Source organism: Erythrolamprus reginae, chromosome 1, assembly GCF_031021105.1.
Source record: "Erythrolamprus reginae isolate rEryReg1 chromosome 1, rEryReg1.hap1, whole genome shotgun sequence".
NCBI lineage: Eukaryota > Metazoa > Chordata > Lepidosauria > Squamata > Dipsadidae > Erythrolamprus > Erythrolamprus reginae.
This window is the reverse complement of record NC_091950.1, coordinates 74379976-74399008: the sequence shown is the minus strand read 5'-3', so window position 1 is coordinate 74399008 and position 19033 is coordinate 74379976. Positions and strand designations below refer to the sequence as shown.

The window sequence follows — 19033 nt, the reverse complement described above, 5'->3', positions numbered from 1 at the left end:
GCCGCTCGCCCGCCCGCCCGCCGCCTGCCGCTCGAGAGCAAGAGGGGGAGAGATAGAGAAAGAGAGAGAAGGAAAGAAAGAGATGAGAGAGGGAGGAAGAGAGTGTGAGAGAGGAAGAAGCAAGATAGAGAGAGAGAGAAAGAAAGATGAGAAAGGAAGGAAGAGAGTGACGTCATCGGGTGGGAAAAACCGCGGTATAGCAAAAAAACCGTGGAGTATTTTTTAATTAATATTTTTTGAAAAATCGTGGTGTAGCTGTTTCGCGAAGATCGAGATCGCGAAAATCGAGGGATCACTGTACTTAATTTATTGAACTCATATTTATAGACCAGTGATGTCGAACGTGTTTCGGCTTGGGTACCAAAAGGGTGCACACATGTGCAGTATCATGCATGTGTGTGCCTACACCCATAATGCAGTGCATTCTTGCCTTGCATGCGCACAACCCCTGCACTGCCCCCCCCCAATCCATGTGCACAGGCCTCACTGAACTTCCAGACTTTTAGTAGGCACATTGGGCTGTTTTTCCTGTCCCCAGGGTTCTGGAGGCTTTTCTGAACCCTGGGGAGAATGAAAATAGCAGGAAAGAAGGACAAAAATCAGCTGGCCAGTACGCACTGGACCAATCATAGGGAAACGCCTTGCGTGCCCTCAGATATGGCTCTGCCTAGTATGTTTAATAGTAACCATGTTAAACATCCCTAATAGTAATATTAAACATACATTTTCAAAATAGGAACAGATTAAGAAAAAAACCTCTATCAAATTATAAGAAACTCATGGATACATTTGCTTGAAAAAGGTAATGAATCAATGAAAACAAGGCCATTTTAAAAAAAATGTTCTGTTTAATGCAGTGGGAGCCAGCAGAGGGTGCTCACCAAGCCAAATTGTGTGTTCTGCTGTTTCATCTCTTGTGGCACTCTAGTTATGATGTCATGAAACAAATTTAACATGCGCACACACATCTTTCCTAAAGCAGAGTACTTTTAAGGAATTGGAAGTGGGGAGGCCGACTAAAAAAATGCAAAAGATTCCATGGCCAAGAAAAGGTGTAATGTGTACTTGCAAATTGACAAGGCACTAAAGTGGTTTTATTTTTACAGTCACAATATATTGAATACATTATGGGCTGATATTTAATCTGCATTTTGATGTCTGCCTGCCTCTAGGGAATTTGAATATGGAATTTTACTTAGTGATATAAAAAGAAAATGGCAAAAATGTAACCTATGCAATTAAACTTTAAATGCAGAAATCGGAGGAAAGCTAAGATGTACCCTAATATTTTGATGCATATTATCTCCAAGAAGGAAATGACTTTACATGAATGAATTACATGACTTTTGTTTTTATTTTTCAAATAAGTAATACAGTACTCTTTGTTGGCAATCTAATTGAGCAAGGAGAAAAAGATATTGATTTCTCCACATTAACTAGTCTCATTCTGCTGTTTTCTAGATCTGTTGAACTTAAATTGCCTATAAATTGCCTATAAATGTACATATCCTGAGCATCATATATGATTGGTACAGGACATGTCATCTAAGAATATATGGCATTGATATCAGCACACCAAATAATGCTTTTACATTTAAAAAAACCCAAATTTTTGTTACAATCAAAGACCAGAAAATATTTATTTATTTATTAGATTTGTATGCCGCCCTTCTCTGAAGACTAGGGGCAGCACAGTTAATAATGAAATTTAAAATTATAGGCATTATAAAATTAGATTAAAATTAGTCAAAGAAATCACTTGTCGAGGTGTCTTCACTGTGATTCATGTTATGAATTGATTACTGATTTTCTTACATATGCAACAGTTTAGTGCAGGGCTATCAAACTCGTGGCCCATGGGCTGGATGCGTCACGTGCTGGCTACGCCCATGCCCGGTTTAGCACAGGAGGGGAAAGTCATGATATGTCACTTGATGCTGCCATGACAACGCGAGTTTGACACCCTTGGTTTAGTGCATATTATTTTTGTCCTCTGACCTTCATTCTAATAAAAATTTGATTTCAATTTGATGCATATTACAAAGCTGTGATATATGATAATTTCTCCTTAAAGCAGAAATTATCCTGCCTTTGACATGCACACCTGGAATTCATTGTGCCTTTGACATGCACACCTGGAATTCATTTAATTCATTGTGGGGACAACTTGTTGCCCAGACCTATGTGCAGCTTCCTGGAAATTCACATACAGTCCCTAACAATCCGCTAGATCAGGACTGTCAAACTCGTAACCCATGGGCCAGATGGGTCACACTACAGCCATGGCCACACTCGGTTTAGTGAAGGTGGAAAGTCACGATACAGCACGTGATGCTGTGATTTTGACACCCCTGCTCCAGATTCTGCTGCTAAATTTCAGAGGCATCAGTGCATCCTATTCAGTGCACCTTGGTGTTTTCTACTCTGTTTGGTCTCATCCTGCTTCTACTGTTTTTCTGTCTTGTTTCTCCTGACATTTACTTTTTCTTAAAAAAAAAAAAATACAAAGAAAACATAAACTACCAAAAGGCAAAAGAGAAGAAAACAAAAGGCATAAAACTTGGAAAGAGAGAACTATCCTATCAAAATTTCAATTATTAAAAATTTATACAGTAAAAAAAAGAAACTTAAACAAAATAATGACCAATGATTTATTAAACATATATGCCACCCAGCACCCAACAACTCTGGGCAGCTTGCAACAATACTGTTGGGGATGGATTTTAAAGCAGGACTTCAGCAGGCAGGCACCATAGTGAAAACAAACTTTATTTTATAAACAGAAAAAGTTCATTGAGCCAGCTGCGCTTTATCAAGCAGCTTCTAACAAAAACATGGCTACAAGCACACAAGAAGGTTAGATTAGAATGTGCTCGCTCACATAAGCAAGCGGATATATATATAGGAAACAGAGAAAGATAAGGATTGTGGGAGTGATGTAAGAGGGGGTGTGATCAGAGCAAATAAAGAAACACGGCAACACTTTAACTAAGGAAAGTCTCTGTTGGCTGGCAATTCTCAGCGTGACACCCCTTCTTTGGCAGTCATCAGGGACTTTGATTCACTTCAGGCACAGTTTCTCAGAAAGGTATTCGTGTTGGTCAGCTGGCAGTGGCTTATTCAGCACATCAGCGATCTGTTCATTTGAAGGCACATATTGTAGAGTCACGAATCCTTGTTGCACATATTTTCTCGCATTTTTATATCGTAAATCGATGTGCCGTGAACGTGCTCCCACATATTCAGCGTCAGCAATGAATTTCACTGAAATATTATCTTCCATAATGACAATAGGTTTCATTGGCTCTGCCCAGATACTAGTAATGAGAGCAGAAACATTGGTTAAATCATTGCAACAGTCAGAAACACAAGCATATTCGGACTCAGTGGAGGAACAAGAAATAAATCTCTGCTTTCTGACTTTCCAATAAATTGGACACCCATTCAAAAACATTATGAAACCAGAAGTACTTTGACGAGTTTCAATGTCACTCGCCCAATCAGAATCTGCATAGCAAATCAGTTTAGGATACTTGTTTTGTTCTGGTTCCAGGAACAACTTTATGTCCATCGTGTGCTTCATATATCTGAGCAATCTCTTTATACATGACCAATGAAATACAGTCGCGTTGCCTACGTGTCGTGACAACAAATTCACACTAAGTGAAATGTTGGGTCTTGTCCAACTACTAATATATAACAATGACCCAATTACTGAGCAATAAAGTGTTTGGTCCTTAAACAAAGGACTATTTTGGTATGTCAACCTATAAAAATCTGTCTGCATTGGAGACCGACATGGGTGTGCATCAGCCATGTTGCATTGTTGTAACAATTGATCAATCTTGTTTGATTGTGAGAGACTAAACCCCTTCTTAGTTTTCTGAATTTGAACCCCTAAGTAATCATGAATGTGTCCTAAGCTTTTTAGTGTGAAATGTTTTGCTAAACCCTTTGCAAAATTCTCACTCATATGTTGATTTGGACCAATATACACAATATCATCAACATACACAAGAACAATTTCATAAACATTACCTTGCCCTTTTGTAAACACGCATTGATCAGAGTCGGACTTAATAAAGCCCATTGAATTTAGTTTGTCAATTAGACATCTATGCCACGTTAAACCAGATTGTTTCAATCCGTATAGACTCTTTTGCAGTCGCCAGACACATCCTTCCTGGTCCTGGAATCCGGGTGCGCCTTTCACGTAGATTTCTTCATCTAGATCGGCATTCAGATATGCAGTTTCAACATCAAACTGGAAAACTTCTAAATTCAGGGCAGCGGCAGTTGTTAAGGCAATTTTGACACTTTCATTTCTGACAGTAGGTGAATAAGTATCGGTGTAATCATCAGGAAAAGTCTGAGAGTAGCCTTGTGCTACTAATCTAGCTTTGTATAGTTCCTCACCGTTTGGCTTTCGCTTAATTCTATAGACCCATCGTGTGCCAATAACTTTCTTATGTTCTGGAGGGTCAACATGTTTGCACACCTTCAATTTCTTTAAACTGTCAAGTTCAGCTTGCATGGCATTATACCATTTTTCCTGTTCAGGTTCAGGTAGAGTGCTGTACTGCAGGCCATTGAAGCTGACTGTAGATCTGTAGGTCAGCGGTTCAAATCTCATCACTGGCTCCAGGTTGACTCAGCCTTCCATCCATCCGAGGTGGGTAAAATGAGGACCCGGATTGTGGGGGAAATATGCTGGCTCTGTTAAAAAAGTGCTATTGCTAACATGTAAGCCGCCCTGAGTCTAAGGAGAAGGGCGGCATAAAAATCAAATAAATAAATAAACAAACAAACAAACAAACAAATTCCAATATATTAAATCAAAGATAAAGATAAAAGATTGCAAGCACAGTAGATCAGATGGAATGAAGTGAGCGATCTGACTCTCTCTTGTCAAAGACTTGGAAAAAGATCCAGGTCTTCGTGGCTTTTCTAAACAGAAACACAGTGTGGTCCATCTGGATCTTGGGAGAACCTCATTCCAATGGCCAGGCACTGCTATAAGGAATTCTGCCCCCACCCCCATAGAGAACATTGATTGAAGGAATCATAAGTAACCCTCTGAAAGGCTCCCCAATCTAGAAAAGAGTGCAATTGATTTACCAAAAGAAGTTGTGCATGTGCAGTTGCTGGCAATGGCTGAGATGTCTTTGAGCAGGAGTTATAAGTCGAGGAAGACTCCAGATTGGGTAGCAACTTTGAAGGGAGAAGTGCAATCCCATCTAGGGTGTAATATGCTCAGATCTGGAGTAGATTAACAGTTGTATTAAATAATGAAACATTACAGCTTAGTTTTTGTTCTGCTGGCGTGTTTCAACCGCCCGTAATTACAGGGTAATTAGTCCAGGAAGACACACATCACACAATAAAAGGAAAACCCAAAAATTTTTATAAACAGAAAAACAGAACACAGCTCCCTTTTTAAATGTCAAAGGGATTTTCTGGTACACACAAGGCACAGGTTAAATGCAGTCCAATTGCTCACCCAATAACTGGGAAATTGAGTCCAATTCTAAAGTCCAGAGAGTCCACACTTACAATCCTGAAGAGCAAACACCACGATCCTGATGAAACAATGAATCAGATAAACTGCCATGAGGCTAAAACACCAGGCTGCACTTTTATCTGTAGCACTAATTACAGCAGCCCCATCCAACCACAGGTGGCCTCATTTTCTCTTGTAATAATCCTTCAGTTGTTGTCTCCTGTGCATCATTCTACGCATGCGTGGATGTGTCATTAATTCTTGTTCAGAATCCAGGGATGATACAGATGACTGATCTCCTCCTGGGCTGTCTGCCAAACTCCCCTCTTCCCTGTCACTCACGCTTCCTTGGTCAGAGGAGACTTCATTGGCAGATTGCAATGGGAGCAAAACAGGCCTGCAGCATGTGGATGTCTCCCCCACATCCACCTCCACATTGCTTGGGGCAGGAGCTGGGCCAGAGCTAACCACAACAGTTTTCATACAAAATCTTGTTCTCAAAACATTATAACTTGCCCAGATGTCAAGGTTCCAGCTAGCATCCAAACTAAATCAGAGTCCAAGTCAAAGTACTCCTCAATATTCCAATTTATTTCCAGAGCCATCCTGGCACCTACACTGGGAAACCCAAATCTGAGTTTCCCACCCAGTTGAAAGTTCACATCCCTTGTCCCCCACCCACAAACTTGTCATGTTGCCCACTCAGATTGTGTCAGCGTGTCAAGTCCTTCTTCTGCTTCTGCCCAGGTGGTGGGCATAGGATGACCTTGAACCACTCAAAAGAATGCTTTATGGCTGCATCTGCTCCCTTATGAAAATCACCCTCCTAAAGTTCCCATAAACATCAGGCCTTCTATAGATAGTGTGGCAATCTGTTAATTTAACACCAACTTCTGCACCGGCTTAACACCATAATTGCTGGGATCAGGGCAACCTATAAATTTAATTGATTAATTATTAATTGATTTAATTGATCATCAATATTTCTACTGCTTCAGCTGAGTGTTTCTTCAAGATATATTTTGAAGTGTAGTGTACAAATATCTTTTCAAAATGGGTTACAAAATTTTTCAAGGATCCAGTCACAATAATTTTAAAGTACTTTATAAATATATTAAAAACCAATGTTTAGGAATATGGTTCAACAAAATATCAGTATATTTCATCTTAACTCCCTTATTGAAATCTTAGTTAACAACATTAAGATTATTCAACTCATGGAACAACCCAGAGGACATATTCAATCATATGTGTCGATTTGCTTTAAATTGACGGCATCCGTAACATAAACTATTTGATCTTTAGCATTTATTGCTATTTTTACTTAAATTGTGCCGTTGATTTTCTCTTCATCTTTTTGTGTTTTATAATCTCTCCCTTTTGTCCAAACCGAAAACCTCATGTAATAATAAACATTTAATGTAATGTTATTCGTTTAGCATAATTTTTAAGGTAGTTCTCTTTTATTTGTGATGCAGCTCCTAGTGTACTATTCAAAGGCTGATAATAACCCTTTGCCCAGTGAAAATGGTACACCTGTTTTAAGAATATAATGAAATAATAACCTTACTATTAGTTCCCAACTTGCATTCCAGATTTCTTCAAAGTGTGATTTAGTCTGAAATAATTATGCAGATCAATTCTAGAATCTAGGGGTTTTTTTGCTATTGAAATGTTAGAACCTATAAATTGAAAAAAAGAGTGTTCACTAGGTTTGAGCATAAATAGCCAATTTTGCAAATATTTATCTTTCAAGCAATAATTAGGGATAATGCATTAGGGTGATGACTTGAAGGGGTTTGATTAACTGAAAATACAGATAAAAGGAATGAGTCATGAATTGTCATAATCAGGTAAATTATGTGTTTTGTCTGAGAATAAAGGAGTTTGAAAATAGTATTGAAGTCTTTGAAATTAGGCACAAAAATGTGTCTTAAATTATGGCTTTCGTGTAGGAGACATGAAACAGCATAATCTGTCAGAGTAACTCCAATAGGATGTTAAATAGCTTTGTGCATAATAAAGAAGCCTTATTGTTTTTTTTTAAATAATGTTAAAAGCAGTACAAGCTTCGATCTTCATAATTAAGTAAATCATACATGGTACTGTCTTCCAATGACTTGGTGAGTCAGTGATAAAAAATGTTAGGAAAAATGATATTGATTGATTATGCAGTTAGGAAATTGATATGTGCTTCTTAATGGTACAATCAAGAGCATAGTCATGCTTTTATTCATCACATGCTTTCCGATCGCTTGGCCACAAGACCATAGACATATAATTGTAAAGTATATAGATTTTTTTTTAGTGAAATAGTCTGCTGAGGTTTGAAGAATACCAGCATTGTACACTAACATTTAGATTTATATACAGTGTTCCTTCGATTTTCGTGGGGGATGCGTTCTGAGACTGCCCTCGAAAGTCGAATTTCCGTGAAGTAGAGATGCGGAAGTAAATACACTATTTTTGGCTGTGAACAGTATCACAAGCCTTCCCTTAACACTTTAAACCGCTAAATTGCAATTTTCCATTCCTTTAGCAACCATTTAGATTATTACTCACCATGTTTATTTATTAAAGTTTATCTAAAAAAATATTTATTAAAGGCAGACGAAAGTTTGACGATAACATATGACGTCATTGGGCGGGAAAAACCGTGGTATAGGGAAAAAACCCGTGAAGTATTTTTTAATTAATACTTTTGAAAAACCGTGGTATAGACATTTTGCGAAGTTCGAACCCGCGAAAATCGAGGGAACACTGTACTGCTTCATAGTGCTTTGTAGCTCTTTTTAAGGGGTTTACAGAGTCAGCATATTGCCCCCAACAATCTGGGCCCTCAATCTCGGAAGGATAGTGGCTGAGTCAATCTTGAGAGGGTCAGAATTAAATTTCTGTCAGTCAGCAGACTTAGCCTGCAATACTGCATTCTGACCCCTGCACTACCATGGCACTTAGCCACCCTGTGTTCAGCCAGCATGAATGTACCCAAAATTTAGTGAATAAATAACGGTAGTAACATAATTAATCTTAAACGTAATTAGGAGTCCCTGTTGTTGTTTCGTAGAAAATGATAAGCTGTTATATATCTCTTGCCTTTATATTTGGACTTTTATTATTGACACTGTTCTAATTAATATCATTTTTCTGGGTATTTTATGGTGATAGAGATAGATAGATAGATAGATAGATAGATAGATAGATAGATAGATAGATAGATAGATAGATAGATATAGATGATTGATAGACAGACAGACTAACATTTTAAAATGAATCAATGTACCTTTGCTGTTACAGAATAATAGTGATAGATTTGACATTGCCCAAGAAAAGCACAGGTTTTTGTATTCAATAAACATGTGAAGCAAACAAGATTTGCAGGCTTTCAGTGCTTAATCCAAGTGAACAGACCCTTACTATAATGTGACTCTTTATGGCTGAGAACAGCACTGCTAGGCTTTCCATGATTTTATTAGCATCTCCTGTATTGCTGGATGCTTAAAAGACCTAATCTTAGACTAACAGGACAAATGTTCCTCTCATATTTGCCAATTTATAGATGCTAATTTAGAGTCATTTCCAAAACCTATTTTAATTTGATGCTACCTAATACCTAAATTAGATCATCTAAACAACGATTTCCTTCCAAATAACCCAGGTGAATTGCTCTCGCTCAAATTGAAATTTGCTGCTCAGAAGCTCAATGTGTCTGCCACACTTAATGTTTCTGAATCATGACCAGTTCTTATTGCTGCTAATTGTCACGGCTATGTTTTTCAGTAATACGGCAAATAAATACAAATGAAGGATCAGTTATGCTTTTGTAACAAAAACAAACTTCTTATGGTAATCCTGCCCCTAACCTCAAATATGCCTGCATTTTTCTAATTTCCTGAACAATTATTGTGGCAGGAAATAGCAAGTTAAATAAGACCAATTAACATTCAGAAGCTTTTATTCTGTACTGAGCCAGCCCTAATTGTGTTGCATGAACTGTAGTCATCCCTAATTGGATCTCTAATGTCATCTTGAGACCTGAGAGAAGCATCAAGGAAGTGAGACTAGAATAGAATAGAATAGAATTTTTATTGGCCAAGTGTGATTGGACACACAAGGAATTTGTCTTGGTGCATATGCTCTCAGCATACATAAAATATACATTTGTCAAGAATCATATGGTACAACACTTAATGATTGTCATAGGGGTCAAATAAGCAATGAAGAAGCAATATTAATAAAAATCTTAGGATATAAGCAACAAGTTACAGTCCTACAGTCATACAGACTAGAGCAGGGTTCTCCAAACTTGGCAAGTTTCAAACTTAATATTAACAGATTCAAACTTAATATTAACCGCTCCAAACTTGACTGTAAAAAATATGACTTCAGCGATCGAGTTGTCGAAGCGTGGAACTCATTACCTGACTCAGTAGTAACAACCCCTAACCCCCAACATTTTTCCCTTAGAGTCTATCCACGATTGACCTCTGCAGGTTCATAAGAGGTCAGTAAGGGGCGTGCACTAGTGTGCCTTCCGTCCCCTGTCCAATTGTCTCAACTTATCTCATTTATCTTTTCTTCCTTTCATATACAGTGATCCCTCGATTTGCGCGTTCTCGATTAGCGCGAAACGCTGCAACGCGGTTTTTCAAAAAATATTAATTAAAAAATAATTAATAATAAAATAATCAAAATAATAATCAGTCTTCTATGTTTCTATGTTTCTTTAATTTAAAAGCTTGCGAGGATCATTTCCCGCACGCACGCGCACCATCCACCACCTACCCTTTCCTCACACGCACACACAGCACGTTTGTTTCGGACGTCCAACCTCCTCCACAATTCCCGTCTCGGGGTTGCACCTTCGGGGGCATCGGAGGCTGCCAACTGAGCACGACTTGCCAGAAGTTTCGTGACTAGAGCGCGTTTGGATAGGAAAAGACGGACGGGGTGGGAAAGGGCGGGAACGAGGACGGGCGACGGCGATTGTCTCATCTTCCCGAGCGAGAAGAAGAAGAAGAAGCGGTGCCAGTCCTGCCTTCCTGTTGAAGGGATAGGGCTGTCCGGAATTCCCTCCCTGTCACAGGAGAAAGCTTCAGTTTCCCCTTTGCCTTTACCCCATCTTCGGCTCCTCGCTGCTTCCGCGCTGCGGAGCAGATCAGCTGTTGGGCGGCTGAAGGAACCTTCCCTTGGTCTTCCCCGCCGCCCACACGCAAACTCCACCATCTGCGCATGTGCGGCCATGAAAAAAATGGCGCGCATGCGTAGATGGTGTTTTTACTTCCGCATCCAGTATAACGCGGAAATCGGTTAGCGCGGGAGGTCTTGGAACGTAACCCCCGCGCTAACCGAGGGATCACTGTATCTTTTCCTCTATTTTTATATCTTTTCTTCTATCCTTTTCTTTATATATATATTACTACATGTCTATTCTCTTCAATGTGTATTGTGTATTGGACAAAATAAAAAGAATAAAATAAGTTTAAGACTTGTGGACTTCAACTCCCAGAATTCATCAGCCAGCAAAGAATTCTGGGAGTTGAAGTCCCAAGTTGGAGACCCCTGGGCTAGAGAGTAGGTGACCATACTTACCAATTGTCTTTATTTTCTCTGGTCTTGCCCTATTATTCACTGTGAGTGAGGATTTTCAATCCACATGTAAACAAGCAGTGACAACTAACATCTCAAGTCTCCTTCTCATCATGGGATATGATCAGGCCAAAACACTTATCAAATTATCTTAAAGCAGACACTGAGGACCTAATGTATCTAGCCAGGACTCCAGCCTTTATTGTCAACAGATACTCTGCCTCCCCTGTGGCATAGCTAGCTAAAACGTGAAGTACTTAAACACAGGAGGGTGTTTATGGGACATGATATCATGCCAACCCCTAAACTGTCTTTGAAGGTCGCTACAAGAAAATTCTTTACCTGAGAAAATAATGCTCCTGTCACCCTGGACACAAGAAAGAAGGGAGCCATTATCTTATAATTCAATTTCATTTTTAATATTTCTTCAAATATTTAATATTTGGGCCTAATAGTGAAATAAATTAGAAAACAATTGATTAATCCAGTTGACAAAATTAGATGGGGCAAAAAAAAAGTTATTGATACCGACATTAAACGGAATTAATGATTTTTTGTGTTTATATACAATGTACTAATCAAATAACCTTTTATTGTATTAAAAAGAGAAGGTATTTTGTATTGTACGTTTTGTGATGGAGGAGGAAAAAAATTTTTTTTACCCCCCCACCCCCCCAAAAAAGAAAGAAAGGGCGTGTGCTTTTCCAATGCCTGTACAGGTAGTCCTCCACTTACAATTGTTCACTTAGTAACTGTTCAAAGTTAAAATACTGGGTAAAAAAGTGATTAATGATAATTTACCACACTTACGACTATCCTCATTTTACCCACCTTGTAAGGATGGAAGGCTGAGTCAACCTTGACCGTGGTGAGATTTGAATTGCTGAACTACAGCTAGCAGTTAGCTGAAGTTGCCTGCAGTGCTGCACTCTAACCATTGCACCATCCTGCCTTTATGACAGTTGCTATGTCCCAAAGTCATGTGATCACCATTTGTGAGCTTCTGACAAGCAAAGTCAATGGGGAAACCAGATATTACTTAACAATGTGTTACTAATTTAACAACAGCAGCGATTCACTTAAGAAATGTGGCAAGGAAAATCGTAAAATGGGGTAAAAGTCACCTAACAAATTTCTCATATAGTAACATACATTTGGGGCTCAGTTGTTGCTGTAAGTTGAGGGCTACCTAAACAAAGACATTTGTTTAGCCTCATCTCACCACTACTGCACCTTGGGTGACCAGGATAATTTTAAAACACCCTATTGCTTTCAGATACCAACCCTACTACACTATTCAGTGTTCCCAGGTTCTATATAGCAGAAGTTCAAAATTTATTTATTGATTTATTTATTGATTTATTGATTGGATTTGTATGCCGCCCCTCCCTGTGGACTCGGGGCGGCTCACAACAAACATAGAATGCATAATAAAACAATTTGATCCAATTAATAACAGTTAAAAGACTTTAAAAAAATCTTAAATGCTTAAAAACATTAAATTCTCATTCACTCAATCCATAGATTATTCTAAACACATTAGTTTGGGGGGGGGGGGGCGGGGAGATCTAATGGCCCCAGGCCTGGTGGCAAAGATGAGTCTCCAAACTTTTTCGGAAACCAAGGAGGGTGGGGGCAGTGCAAATCTCTGGGGGGAGCTGGTTCCAAAGGGCCAGGGCCCCCACAGAGAAGGCTCTTCCCCTAGGCCCTGCCAGCCGACATTGTCTGGTTGACGGGACCCTGAGAAGACCAACTCTGTGGGACCTCACGGGACGTTGGGATTCTTCAGATTATGACCTGTAACGGTATCTAGATATAGTCTTCCATATACTAACTTTTTCTACTCTTTTATGCCCATCTAATGTTTCCGCTCCTTATTTTGGATTCTTGCTTTTAGTTTTAATTCATATGTCTTTTATAGCTGTTAATTTCTACACAATGCAGGAAGTCCTTGCCTTTTAATGGGTCCTTAACAACAGATCAAATTTATATGACTGTTTGCATAGTCCCATGGTTACATGGCTTAAATTTACATATTTTTTTTTTGCTGAAAAGTAATGTTTACACGCAAAGATGGGTCTGCTTAATGAGCGTGGCATTTGCTTTACAACCATGGTATTTGCTTAATGACATGGGTTACCTGGTTTACAGCTGTCACAACGTAGAACCATAATGGGCAGGCTCCATTATTACAGTCATTAGTCAAGGATTGGCTGTATAGGGAATTTTTGTGTGCAGTTCACAATTGTGTGTGATATAGTAAGTCCTTCTGACATGTGGGATAACCAGAACACAGCATAAAATTGCTTTCAAATATTGCATATTCTAAGAACCGTACACTCAGACTGAATAAATGCAATTAGTGGCAGGGTCTGTAGCAATCTGTGACAGCATCAAAAAAGTAATAAGTATGCAATGTCATCCTGCAAATTTCACATTGATGTTTTTATCTCAGAATGTCTTATGCAAACATATTGATCATTTGCTCACCTTGCTCTCCCCACCTACCTGTCTCTGGCATCAATAGCATTTAATGTACCTGCTGCTTGTTTAGTATTCTTGAGTTCACTGTCAGTGTTCCAAGTAATGTACCCATAGAAAGCAGAACATCGAGGCAGGTAGGTTGCTCAAAGAACAATTTATTGGACATATCATATTGGCACAACTGATGAAAAACGACTCCGAAAGTTCTTGTGGTTTTCACCTGATTAAAAAGTGAAAGTTCCTCCTTCCCCCCAAGTCGTTAGTCACATTGTCCAATAGAGGTGCTAGCCGTTGCTTGGTTACTCCATTCCTCCTCTCCCCAGCTGTCTGTTGGAGTGTCCTTGGTTCCCACAGGAAAACTTTGTTTTGATTACAAACCCCCAGCTATCTATATCCCCTGTCCCTTCCCTTCTTCTTCCTTGTGGCAACCCTGAAGCCTCAAAGTTGGCCTCAACCAGGTTCACTTCAGGGTTCACATGCACAATTATAAAAGTGGGCCAGTAAAAGCCCACTGCCCAAATCAACTATAATGCAGTAGCTTTATTTTTGTTCAGATACAAACATTCAAGTAACAATTTGAGAAGCTTATCCAAAAGGAGAAACAGTCTTGAAGACCAAAAAAAAAAAAAAAGAATATTTATTAATATAATGATTCTCAATGGTCCGTTGGGGTTATCTTCAGAATTTTAAAAAGCAGAATATTTTTAATGATGCTTTTTATGTCCTTCCTTGTTCTATTCACGTAATGAATTCCATTGGGAATGACATTTACATATTGCCAAGCACCGACAGTGATTTTTAAATCCCACCTTTACAGGGACAGTGCTGATTTTGGGGAAGGAAGAGGATTCTTCCTAATGGGAGTATTCAGGATAGAGTGGGCAGAACAGTATGGGACCAGGTAGCCATGGAAATGATGTGTTTCTATTACTCATCAAATCTTGGAGTACCATTCTGGTAGAAGGTAACATGGGAACGAAACTATTCCATCATCCATTTGCGGACTGATCGATTAGGGCTACCAATACTACTTTGCGGAAATAGAGAATAAGAAGCAAAGTTAGTGTTCCTGTATCTCTTTGTTGACAAATAATGGATTTTTTGCAGACCAGTTCTGATAACCGTGTGATGGAGAGAGAGATTTATTGATTGTGAATCATTTATTAAATTAGTTTGACCTGGAAATCATTTTGCACAGAGCATAGGAGAACAACAGGGAATAGGGATGTTTGGAACGATTTAAGTTGCTTTGTTCCAGAAAAGCTGTTCTCAACATCTTTGTGTCCTTTTTTCTGATAAGTTTTGCCTCTGGTTTTAGGTGAATCAACTTGCAGAGTAATGTGTATATGGATTAATTTTTAATATTTATGTAGCTAGTTTTTTACCTTAGGAAATCAAGTCAGCCTACTTATTCTACAAATTATCAGGGCTGCAGAAAGCATTGTGTTTAGTTTTTGTTTCTCTTATCTTTTCTGTCATTCTGTTCCTTACATTTATATCCAGACTCCTCCTCCTTTTCCATCTGAAAAATTTTGTAGGATTTAACAACCATATGTTCAGTGATGGTTCAAAGTTATGGCAATGCTGAAGGAATGGTAGTTAAACCCATATTTTTTTCTACAATGATTAAATTTTGCTGTAGCCACTTCCATTATTCTGTTAATTTCAAAACTATTATTATATAATCCAAAAAAATAAAAAAATTAATTTTCCAGAACAAAGTTGATAAATGAGATATTTTATGTTTAGAAGAAAGACATTATAGCATGCAACTATACCATATGAACTGACGTTGCATTTAAGCACTTCACTAAATTGAGCAATTTATTTTTGCAAATAATCTACTGAATGCAAATGCAAAATAGTAAGTTAGATTTAAAATTCTAATGAATTAAACAATCAAAATGTAATTTTAAAAAAGTTGATCTCCCACTGACTTCTGCCTGTGTATTTTGATCTGGGAGTCAAATAATAAAATTAAGGTGTAAAATCTTCCTTTCACTTGTCACATTAAGCTGGCATAAATGCAGATCACAGTAAAGCACTTTGAAAAGCAGGCTAAATGACATTCCTGAGCATCCATACCACAAACAATCTCTAGACTTTAAACATCTACCACATTCTGTCAGAGTTGCCATAGGCCAGGGATGCTTTGTGAGTTGACACATTCTTTGTCAGCTGCAAAAGATAAATATGACAAATGCCCTGCAAAATATTAAATGATAAATAATAGCAAATCATTGTATCTTCTTTCTTAACAGAACCGCCTCAGTCGCTTGTATCTTGCTACTGAAAACATTTTTTTTTAACTGACCCAAATCCAACAGTAATTCTATGTTTTTGGACATAATTAGTGGCTGTGGGTGAGAATGTACTTCCTATGTATCCTTTGTGTGTCTAAATTAATTCTACAGTGGACACTGACTGTGCGTGAATCACTTTATTGTGTTTTAGCTATTGGAATTTTGGTGAATTTTCAGAAGGCTTGCTTTAATAAGTAGCTGTTAAGAGAAAATATAATTAAAACGTTGCTGTGGTTTAATGTGCACAGTTGTTCCTGTTTGAAGAATATGTATAATGATGTGCATTTTCCTCCCACAGACAAAAGCAGTTGGGTTACTTGATGGAGATATATATGGGCCGTCCATACCAAAAATGATGAATCTGAAAGGAAATCCAGAGGTGACATCAAGTAAGTCAGTCTGGAGATCACAGTTTCCCCAGAAACTGAAGTTATTATTATTATTTGGTACCGATAATTCTGGACTTAAAACCATTTGTTTAGTGACCGTTCAAAGTTACAGCAGCACTGAAAAATAGAGACTTATAGCCATTTTCCAGCATCCTTCATGATCATACGATCCAAATTCAGACGCTTAGTCACTTGGCTGATATTTATGACGGTTACAGTGTCCCTGGGTTATGTGATCACTTTTTGAAACCTGGTAAACAAAGTCAATAGGGAAGCCAGATTCACTTAACAACTGGGTTACTAACTTAATGTATGTAGAGATGCTGAGTCATCCAGGTTATAGTTGTCCCAAAGATGCTTTTTTAATCAAAAGACATCTGGACTTTCTTTGTTTTCGTTTAAGACGTTTCACTTCTCATCCAAGAGGCTTCAGATCAGAACTGAAGACGCTTTTTGGATGAGAAGCGAAATGTCTTCAAGCAAAAACAAAATCCAGTTGCCTTTTGGGGAAAAAAGCACCTTTGGGATTACTAACTTAACAAATGCGGTGATTCGCTTAACAACTATGGTAAGAAAGGTCGTAAAAAAGGAGGAAAAGTCACCTGTTTCACTTAGTAACAGAAATTTTGGGCTCAAATGTGGCCATAAGTTGAGGACTACCTGTAATTTGCTCTGGAAGGCCATACATATATATTTTAAAGTAAAATATTTTAAAATAAAAGCAAATAATTGAATCTATAAACCTATTGCTTGTCATGAGAATCAGCTTCTGATGTTGTTAGGATTTGTCTAACTTCCTGGAGTATATAAACAATTCTGAGTTTTCCTGCAGCTGTTTATGCTTCTTAAATACATCAGATCGGAAAGTGCTTCTTACAACCACATAATGAAGTTCTGAAGAACAGAAGGAAACTCCAGGTTTCTTTTGTTGATTGCTGAAAGAGGACCGGGAGAAAAATGCTAAATTATACACCTATAGATGTAAAGGTGTACACCAATAGAGAAAGATGCTAAACTATACACCTACTTTGTACTGAAGAGAGAAGTTCTGCGCAGAAAGAAAACAAATAATTTGCTTATTTATTGTCCGTTGAAGTATTTACAAGAGAGTGCCTTCAAAGTAGTTCAGGTTCTCATGGTCCTGATGTAAGCAGGTGGACAGTCCTCAGCAGACCAGATCTTTTTGATAGATATTTAAAGAATAACAACAACAATAACAAAATAGCAGGTTGAAAACCAAACTAACAGTTGTGGGAAATGAGGGTGGGCGAAGTTATCATTTACAGTGCTTTTCTATTTTCCATCACAGAGTTTTTGCTAACTGTGCAAGCATTTATCTCTTGGATTTTTCAAGGCAAAAAAAATAGTGAGACTAACATTTTAAAGATTTTTTTTAAACAAGGGTAGCTTGTTTTAATTTACCAACAGACAATGGTACGGGCCCTGAATGGAACTGTCCCTGGCTCTCACCAGTACTGAATAGCTCCCCCCCTTTACTGGAATAATATACTGTGTATTAAAAAACCCTTTACACTAATGTTTCTGGGTCTTTTTAAACAAAGTCTTTCTAGATAAAAATGTATGGCCCATAGTATGTGTAATGATGGAACATCATCTTTCGGCTGTGGCGAGGAGGGCGTTTGCCCAAGTTCGCCTGGTGCACCAGTTGCGGCCCTATTTGGACAGGGAGTCACTGCTCACAGTCACTCATGCCCTTGAGGTTCGATTACTGCAATGCTCTCTACATGGGGCTGCCTTTGAAAAGTGTTCGGAAACTTCAGATCGTGCAGAACGCAACCGCGAGAACCATCATGGGGCTTCCAAGATTCGCTCATGTTTCTTCACACTCTGTGGCTTGCATTGGCTGCCGATCAGTTTCCGGTCACAATTCAAAGTGTTGGTCATGACCTTTAAAGCCCTACATGGCATTGGACCAGATTACCTCCGGAACCACCTGCTACCGCACGAATCCCAGTGACCGATAAGGTCCCACAGAGTTGGCCTTCTCCGGGTCCCGTTGACTAAACAATGTCGTTTGGCGGGCCCCAGGGGAAGAGCCTTCCGGCCCTTTGGAACCAACTCTCCCCGGAGATTAGAATTGCCCCCACCCTCCCTGTCTTTCGTAAACTACTCAAGACTCATTTATACCGCTAGGCATGGGGGAGTTGAGATATTCCTTCCCCCTAGGCCATTACAAGTTATGCATGGTATGTTTGTGTGTATGTTTGGTTTTATAAATAAGGGTTTTTAGTCGTTATATTATTGGATTGTCACATGTTGTTTTTATCATTGTTGTTAGCCGCCCTGAGTCTACGCAGAGGGGTAGCATACAAATCCAATAAATTATTATTATTATTATTATTATTATTATTATTATTATTATTATTATTATTATTATTATTTTTCAGGTACATCAAAGCCTGAAATTATAGAAGCTGATGCTACAAGATTTTTTGGGGGGGATCCACAAGGTAGATTGTAATCTAAGCCACTTCATATATTGGGAGGTAGTTGTTTAGCTTGTGAGTTTAAGGGAAGCTAGAGAAATGTGAATTCTTATATTAGCCACCAATGATTTTTCTAATAAGACTTTGAAGTTTCTGCTTACTGTATTTTTGGAGTATGACATGGACCTTGTCTCCTCTCCGCCCCCGCCCCCCAAAAAAGAGGGTGAAAATGTTGGTGCATCTTATATACCGAATACAGCCATTTTTGGCCTCCATAGCCCTGTCCCACATCACATTTCTGCAAAAAATGGGGGAAGGCAA

At 38.6% G+C, this 19033-nt stretch overlaps 1 protein-coding gene across 4 annotated transcripts in view; it reads left to right on the top strand.

Annotated features, from left to right (window-relative positions):
* Positions 1-19033, top strand: part of NUBPL (NUBP iron-sulfur cluster assembly factor, mitochondrial) — a 74947-nt gene that overhangs the window by 15955 nt on the left and 39959 nt on the right. For 2 of the 4 annotated variants that reach the window (XM_070755825.1, XM_070755834.1), the window contains one exon: positions 16175-16265. In XM_070755825.1, coding sequence (XP_070611926.1) covers positions 16175-16265 — 91 coding nt within the window. Of the gene's footprint in view, positions 1-16174; positions 16266-19033 lie in introns of those variants that run through there. The other 2 variants (XM_070755852.1, XM_070755842.1) reach the window with 2 other exon arrangements.